Consider the following 9,001-nt stretch of genomic DNA (forward strand, 5'->3'; position numbering starts at 1 on the left):
CCCTGCTCCCCACCACTCCCAGGGCAGCAGCACAGCGAGGAAATACAGACTCATAAAAAAAAAAAAGCATTACTCTGCCCGGCATCTGCATTTCACCTTCCACCCGGCAACATGCAAAACCATCCTCCTTTGCGAGGACCATTAATTATTTAGAGCGATGAATTTTTCAGCAGAAAGGGGTCTTGTGAAGCAGGCTTGTTCCTCCCTCATGTGAAGCGTATTATTTTTAATGATCTAGGTTCTTCTTAATTATGGTAGCACAAATCCCCTAAAAACTTGCAGCTCCTGCTGGAAACAACCTATGAGCCGCTCAGGCTGCTAATCCCCGCAGAAAGGTGCAAAGATGTTTTTCAGGACACGGCGCCAAGAAAAAAGGCACAAACAGGATGAGTGCAGGTGAGCGTTACACTGAAAGAAGAGCTGGGTCTCGTTCAGGTCCTGCCATCAGGGTTCCTGCAGGTGGCAGCAAGACTGCGGGGTCACGGGGCCAGCAGCACCCTGATGTGCACGGTGGTGGCCAAAAAACGACCAAATCCAACAAGACCTTGGCAAAGGGAACTAAGTCTCATTTTGAATAAATGTGTTAAAATTCATGTGGGCAAGAGGCGTAGGTAAATGGTGAGGTTTGTTTTCTGCCACGAGGGCCAGGGATGCTGAGCCGGGCAGCTCTGGGGGCAGGAGGGGTAGTGCAGCTGAGCGGTTTTGCTGTGGGGCACAAGGGATGGCAGTGGCGCAGCTGCCCCAAAATAGGTGGCAATAGGGAAAGGCACGGGGCATTTCAGGGCAGATTGCAAGAGACCCTGTTGCAAGCCAGCGGTCTTAGTCTGGCTCCTACATTGTCCTGGTACGCAACGGCCAGAGCTGCTTGAACACAAGGTGCGAACTTCTTTCCCTAACGCGTTGGCATTACCTGCCAGAACACTGGATAAGCTCTTGTAAAACATAAATTTTGCTTTTGTTGTAACCTTTCCAGGGCCTTGGCTGGCAATTATCCCAAGTGCTCTTGCCCTGTACTGGAATCGCACCTGCAGATCAAACAGCCGCTTCCGAAGAAAAATAACAAGGCTTAAGCTTGAAGAAGTCCATGGAGCAAAGGTACCAAACAGTAGCAGCTAAAAACCCTCTCCTTCCAACTGCGCAGCACCTCCCTCTCTCCTCCCTGTTTGTGCCTGTTGCATCTTGAATGGAAAGGAGAGGATGCAGGAAACAGGATGCAAAGGCTGAAACCCAAAAATAGATGGAGCCGGGGGAAACAAACGGGATGCACTGAGGCCATCTGTGAGAGCCCAGCTCAGGCAGGGGCAGGAAAAAGCCCATTCATCACAGCAGAGAGCACAGCTCCCAGTGCAAAACCGGCCAGGGAGAAGCGGGACCTGGCTGCCCGGTGGGCTGCCTCTCCTCAGGCATCGCAGACCCATGTCCGCGCCAGGGGAGACCCCCCTGGGGAGCCCGGCAGCCCGGGGGTGTGAGCTATCCTGCCTCTGCTGCGCTGGGAAAAGACATAAAACCGTGTCAGATTTTCTGCTCCCACTCCCAGGGAGATTAATTGTTTATCCCCAAACAAATTAATAGTCCCCTGCTGGGACTGTAAATATGCCTTTATGTAGCGTAATAAATTCCGATTAACAACAATCCCCTACCCATTATTTTAATATTTTACAGGTCCGACACATGCCATGGCTATGCCATTCACTAAGCAATAAATCTGCTGAAGATGCTGTTTCATTCATCAAAAAAAAATCAAAATTAAAATGTCACACAATGACCATCCTGGGAAGAATCACTTAATATCTCTAATGAAAATTTTAAAATAATAGTTAACCCATCTTTTGAAACCAGCATCCATGATCTTCACAGTTTAAAGAGAAAAGGGCAAAGGGAGAAAAAAATTGCCCGCTCCAATGAGTGAGTGCTGAGAAATGGTACCCAGCGTTTGGCTTGGCGGAGATAAACCAACTTGGCAAAGCTCCTGCCATCACGTCCTGTGCGCTGGGTCACACCACGCCACAGTTTAGTTTATTAATGCAATTTATTAATTGCAACTTGACCACCCCTGAGAGCTGCCATCCCGGATGGGCCCCATGGTACCCGGAGCAGTAGGCTGAAGGCAAGGTTACAGACTGCTTGGGTATTTCAGCCCTGCTCAAATGCTTAAGCATCTTTGCAAATGGGGGCAGAAAATAAATACCCTAAATAATTAGGAAAGAAAGCCACAGGCTAAGTGAGAAAAACAAAGAGTGAAGGTCACAGCATGTCTGGCTTTCTGGGGGTGTCTGTTGAGGCAGAAAAGGTCTTAGAAATCCTGAACAAGTTGGGGAAAAACTGGCTGTAAAAGCAACTGCAAGAGAAGAGGGGGCAAAATTAATCAAACCATTTTCTTTTTTTACATGCAGTCCCTTCCCATCAGAGCTCTGTGTGATTAAATATTCATTTAGGGAAGATGTTTTGGGGTTAAACTGGATAGCGCTGTGCCTGGAGAGGCAGAAACCGAACAGACACCAGGGTTTTTAACCTTGTTAAAAAAATAAATTAGTGCTGGACAGAGGTGCTGAGTCCTGGGGTTTGGGATTTGCAGAAGTGCTGGCAAGGACCCGGGAAGCCACACCAGGGGCTGATGCCGGGAAGCAGATGCAGATGTTGGCAGCTGGGCCCAGCTCCGCTGCGTGGCTTGAGATGCCCCTGGCCGGGCCCCTGGTAGAGGAGGAGTGGTTGCCACCACCTGTTGGAGGGCAAATAAAGAGGGCTGGAAAGGATCAGTGCAAGTACTCGGGTTGGTATCTATCTGCAGGGCAGCAGCGGTGCTGGAGCAGCAAAGCTGCCTCCTCTCCACCCCAGCGCCCGACAGGCTCTCTGCGTGCCCCTGTGCCCCATAAGTTGCTGGCACCAACACCACGTGGCTGTGAGGTCCTTCGCTCCTCCCAAACCTTCCCGTGAGTTTTGCACTGGACCCTAACACCCCTGCTTTCATCCACACCACACTGGGCAAGACTGCCCTGCACCTGAAACAGCAGTGCCTTCTCCTTGGGCAAAGGCACAAGAGGAGATCTTGGTAAACACCAGGAATATCCACCTGGGCGCAATGGAGAGGCGCCTGCCTCTGCAGGAGACGCTGCGTGCGCAGGGGTGGGTGGATCGAGCCTCGCAGCTTGTTCATATTTCCCCCACACAAGTCACAGAAACAAACATCCACCATCTGGTCGGCATTAAAGCTACAGCCAGGAAGAGGATCCCACACGTCCTCGTCTTCTCCTTCCTGGCAATTACCTTCCTTTTGGCGCCATGTGAGAGCTTTCTCCTTCCTATTTGATCTTCCCTCTCCATCCTGCTCCCATGCAGATGCTATCCCCTGCCCAGCAGCGCTGGGAAGTGCCCAGTGTCATCCGATGGGAACGGTGGGAGCAGGTCCAACCTCCCCAAACCAGCCCGGCAGTAACACGGAGCCCCAGGCATGATGCTGCCAGGGAGGTGGCTGATGTCTGAGAGTCCCCTGAGCCAGGGTGGTTTGGGCTGGGGCACAGGGATGCAGAGGAGGCAACGAGGCTTCAGTCCCCATTTCTTCTCCTTCAAATGAAGGATTTGGTTGATGGGGACCTGCCCGCACCGCAGCACACACAGGGGGTACTTCTCCCCAGCTCAGATTTGGCTGCTCATGCACAAAATTCAGCAACCCCCCACCAGACACAGCTTGGCCAGTCCTGGCCTTCCAGATAACTTTCCCACTTTCAAGCTAATCATTCAACACAAACACCGGAGGGGTTAATGCCCAAACCAATTCAAGAAAAAAAAAAAGCATTTTTTTAATTAGAGAGAAAATAAGAGACAGATAATATGTCTGATGAATTACGGCTGTCTTTCTTCCAGTGCCATTGCATCTGGGGACGCTGGAAAGCAGTTCCTAATGCCACTGCTTTATCTAAAAGGATGATGGATAGTGGTGAAAGAGAAAAAAAAGGGGAAAAGTAAAACATTAGCACATCAATGGTGTGCCTGTGACCTCCATCAAGGGATGCGAACCAACTTAATGAAATTTTAATTAGGCAGCAAGCAGTGCACTGTCGCTGGGTACCAGATCAGACCTTCTTACCCGCACTCTGTTATTATCCTTCCTTGGGATAAGCCCTTTCCTGGCGCTGGCAGCAAAGCTGGGCTCATCGTCCTGGGCTGGGGAACGCCCCGCAGGTCACAAAGCTCTCCCATCTGCCTTTTCCTTATAAAGCCAGTGGTGAGGAGCCCAAAGGGAGTGGGACTTGCAGCCTCAAGAGGATGGAGGGAATGTCCCACCATCAAAATGTCCCTGCTGTGTCCCCACCACCCTGTGCCAGACTCTGCTCTGGGCCCTACAAAGGAGAAATGCAATGTTCAGCCCAAAACGTCTCGGATGGGCGCAGGCGATGCCCTTCCCAAGGCGCAGGGTTCAGGACTCCCAGGTTTGTCCAGCAGGTTTGTGGGCAGGCGACCCAGAGTGAACCGGTCATCGCTGTCATGGGTGGCCACTTCTCAGCTAAGCCCCAGCTGCTGCCCAGCCCCTGGCCCTGCAGCCTAAGCAGCGACGCTGCAGCTGATACCCACTTCTCCGTGCCTTTGTTTAAGCGAAGCAGCTTCATCTCCCGTTGAGAGCAGAGTTGATAGAAATAATCCCGAGAGCAGCCTGTCTGTATTTTCAATCAACTTGACCTTCCACGGCCCACCCATAAGCTGGTCCTGTCTCAGCACCCATTTCAGCCCAGCTTAGTAGTGAGCGGTTCACTGGTCAGTGAGTCCTGGTTATGGTTTGCTACTCGGGCATTGAAGCATGGGGCCAGAGCTCAGGAATTACAGGTTTCCCCAATACCAGGTATTTTCTGTTCTATTCATGTAGGTCAAAAAACTCTAAGCAGCTAATGAAAGGAGATAAAGTCTACTGCAAAGTAATAAGCATAAAGAGGAAGATGGTGATTTCAAGAACCGCTGAACACTTACACCTCTTGCCAAGGTTGTGTAAGTGCAATTAAAAATCAAACTAACTGGTAGACAGAGTAAGCTGGGAAGGATCTGCTCTCTTGGGAAGTTCTTAGGATGAGGAGCTAAAAGTTGATTTGCTGATAATCCCAAATTAACACGCTGGCCTGATACACGGCCCCCAGAGGTAGAGCAGACTCTACCCAAGAGCCAGTCTCGCATGTGGCTCCCTGCTTGGGTCACGTCGCAAGCTGGGAGCTCCCCAAATGTTGAGCTCTCCCTTTCAGCCTGTGCTAGAAGAGGAGCGACACATTTTCCAAATATCTCCCCATCTCCACGAGCACCCCACGTGCTTTTTCACTGAGAACGGGGCTGCATAGCTCCGCAAATCTGACCCCAATGGGCAGATCTCAGATTACATCAGGAGCCCAGTGCTGAACTGACACGGTGAGAAACCGGCAATGAAGGTTTATGAAACCTTTCAGCATTTTCTAATAAAAGGGTAAGCAGGTTTACTGCGCATTTTCACTAGGCTGAATCTTTTCAAGTCCTGCTATAGGAAAAAACCCAGGAAAGACCCACTCAGGGAACTCCTGGGGCTGTGTAAAGCCTTCCCCCCTGTCCTGAGTGGGTTATTTTGTGCTGTGCTCCAGCAGGGCATCGCTGGCTTCATGGGCAAACGGTCCATGTGATTTTAACCTGAATACCATGGGCTGATCAGCTTCTTTGTTATTTTAGATTACATGCTTGGCAAAGCCTGAAAATAATTGGAGACTATCCTGAAAAATAAAAATAGAAATTTGAAATGAAGCAGCACTAGCTTCCGAAGTGCAGCATTGAGACAGAAACCCATGAGCCAAATGCTCCCACGGAAAGAGAAAATAAATTAACTCAGGATAAAGCACTATTTTGCACACAGGGATCTGGCACCAAAAAAAGAAAAGTAGTGAGATGCGATGAAGCAGCTCAGAGCTCAAAAGCTCACCTGTTTTTCCCAGCTCTACCAGTTGGCCTCCCAAGAGCAATCGCCTCTCCCCACAGCGCCTGCACCCCTCAGGATGCCCCTCTCCAGCCTCCAAGTCCTCCCACAATGGATCCTCTTTTCCATTAATTGTCCATGTAAGGGCCCCGCTCATAAACTGGCTGTGGCCCCAGGGCAATACCCCCATCACCATCCTCTCTCCCCACCTGGCTCCAGCCAGACCCTCTCCCGTTTCCATCAGCTCCTGCAAGGTCTCAGCCTGCACGAGACAGCCTGGCCCCAACGTCTCCAGGTGTCAGGGATATTTTATTCTATTCCACCCCATCAAATCACCATCATGATGCTGAGCACGGTGCAAAGCCCCAGCAGCCTGAGCACTGACAGGGTTAAATTAAAGGTACCCATGATATCAGAGAGCTGCAAAGTAATTATGAAAGGAAGCAGAAAAAAGCCAGCAACTCTAAGCAGACATGAAGGCCCTCTTAAGAGAAGAAAGGCATGTTAATTAACCTCTAGACATGATTCAAAGCATCATTTGTAGCGTGATTAACATAATCCCCCAAGTGCAAACACACAACTGGCATTAACGATCATTTGCAGGGCTGAACGCTCCCCCACCCCTTCATCAAATTGGCACGTTTGAACGGGGAAACATTTGAAACGCGGTAAGCGTGCACGTTTCGGGAAACAAAAAGAACAACCTTCCCGGGGGATGGACATCCTGGCTGTGGACTGCTCCCACCCCCTGTGCGCTGCAGGTGGGCATCCTCCCCAGGTGTGCCGTCAGCATCCTCCCCAGATGTGCTCTCAGCATCCCCCCCAGATGTGCCACCAGCTTCACGCTAGAAGAGCTCCTGATCCCCATGTCGGCTTTTGCTTCCTTCGCCCCCCATAGCCACAGCTTCACGCCCTTCTCGCCAGTCTCCGCCACTTCAGCAAAAAGCTGGTGGCTGTTTTCAAAAGCTCCTAGATTCCCGTCCACATTAGGCTCTTGCCTTTCATTTAAAGAAGGAGCTGCTCACAAGATTGCTTGAAAGATTGGAAATGAATGTCACAAGTTCTGAAAGCAAAGAAAAAAGAGTCACGATTTCCCCATCTCTCCAAAAAGGAGAATCTCCTGCTTGAACTTGTGGACGGAGCTCACAGCACTCGGCTCCCCCTGTCCTGAGCACCGAGGCGTGCGGGTTTGGAGGGCTGCTCATGCAAGAAAGCCAAAGCTGTTGCCTGCCTTAGCAAAGCTGCCAGGGATATTTTATTATACTCCACCCCATCAAATAACCATCACAACAGGTATTCTCATCCTCATCATGGCAGAGAGCTGGTAGGGGAGCACTTTCCCCTGAAAGAGACTGCACTGTTTGTTGTTCGTGAATTATTTGGGTGGCATTAATAAAGGTGACAAGGATGTGTCAACAAAATCCCCTGTAAACTCCACTCGGTACCCTGATATTATTCATTCCTACCACAGCCCAAGCTCAGGAGCTCAGAGGCTTTGCGTTATGTTATATTCTGGATCTAAAGTCTTTTCAGAGGCTATTAGACGGCTGAGGCTGTGTGTAGCTGAAGCTTGTTCAAATGAGTCACTGCTGAGCTTCATTCTTATCTTTAAAGTTTGTTATTACTTGGAAGTGTTTATCTGAATTACATTTGCAAAAACATCTGAACAAAGGCCAACTTATGGAAACAACAGCATTTTTGCACGGTTTTATATAAATAGGAAGGATTTTATGCAGCCGGTTCTTTTCTTTGCAATTCACCATATTTGTCTTTAATGACAATTTTAAGGACCATGACAGGATTTAAGCAATCGCACGCAGACCTGGCGTCCTGGGAGAGATAACAGCACAGCTTCACGGCAAGCTGAGAAATTCAACTACTGACACCCATTGTGCCGGGCACAGCCACGATCTCTCAGGGATTTAGCCCTCATATTGGGATTTCTGCAAGATAGCGACCCGGAGCAAATCAAAGCTCATGTGTTTTGAGCAGCGGTAGTGAAATCACACTCACAACCTCAGGGTAAGAAGCTAAGAATAAAAGGAAAGGAGAGGAGAGGAGGAAGAAAGGGCAGGGGCAAGCGGGCAGCGGGATGCTGGGGCCAGGCTTTGTGTGGTCCCCGCACGCACCCAGGGGGGACGGGCAGCTCTTTGTCACACCAGGACACCGCAGCAACCCCAGGCCCCACGGGGCAAGCAGGGTGGCCTTGGCCTCTTTCCTCCAAAAACCTGTCAAGGGCATCACCCCGGGCTGGACGGGCAGGGGAACGGTCGCAGGTCCCCCACATCCAGGCTTGATTTCCGGATCCTCGTGTCCCAGGGGCAGCAGTTTCAGCCACCCCTCTGCTCCCCTCCCACTTAGCAAACTCAGCCGGCAAGCAATGCTCAATGCCCTGCTGGGGAGCACCAACCCTCTCCTGTTTCTCCCCCGACTCCCTCCCGCACGCCCACGCAGGAGCTCGCCCGGGCGGGTTGGAGGGATTTGAGGCCCCGGCGGCGAGGCACGGCCGGGAGGCCCGGCAGGGCAGGTTGGCCAGGTCAGACCAGTGGCACTGCTGGGGCCAGGGCTGGGAGGTGCACCATGGCCACGCTCAGGCTGCACTGACCGCCACACTGGCACAAAGGCACCCGGGATGTTTCTGTGCGGCATGCCAAGTGCAGCCAAGCATCCCAAAAAGGGATGCAGCCCCACGGGGACCACGGGACACCCAGGGGGTGCTGAGGGGCAGGACACGGGGGATGCAGGGGATGAAAGGGATGCTTGAGAGCAGCATGGGGGGTTGCAGAGGATGCTCGGGGGCAGCATGGGGGATGCGGGGGATGCCTGGGATGCTCAGGGCAGGACAGGGATGCTGGGGCAGGTCTGGGGGATAGGATGAGGGGATGCTGGGGAGCCTGGGTCAGAACGGGGGATGCTAGGGTGATGACAGGGGGACCTTAGGGAGGCCAGGAGAACAGAGAGCTACTGGAGAGCCTGGGGCAGGTGTGGGGGGATGTGGGAGGGATGATGTGGGGTGGGAGGGTGCCGGAGAGCCCGGGGCACGTCGGGAGGATGCTGGGAGGTGATGGGGGGATGCCGGGGAGC

At 51.9% G+C, this 9,001-nt stretch overlaps 1 protein-coding gene across 1 annotated transcript in view; it reads left to right on the forward strand.

The window, feature by feature from the left end:
* Positions 1-3,079: 3,079 nt before the first annotated feature.
* AKAP10 (A-kinase anchoring protein 10) overlaps positions 3,080-9,001 on the forward strand; it is a 34,549-nt gene continuing 28,627 nt past the window's right edge. The window contains exon 1 of the mRNA XM_009278333.2: positions 3,080-3,281. Coding sequence (XP_009276608.1) covers positions 3,080-3,281 — 202 coding nt within the window. The remainder of the gene's footprint in view (positions 3,282-9,001) is intronic.

Source organism: Aptenodytes forsteri, unplaced genomic scaffold (assembly GCF_000699145.1).
Source record: "Aptenodytes forsteri isolate BGI_AS27 unplaced genomic scaffold, ASM69914v1 Scaffold66, whole genome shotgun sequence".
Taxonomy (NCBI): domain Eukaryota; kingdom Metazoa; phylum Chordata; class Aves; order Sphenisciformes; family Spheniscidae; genus Aptenodytes; species Aptenodytes forsteri.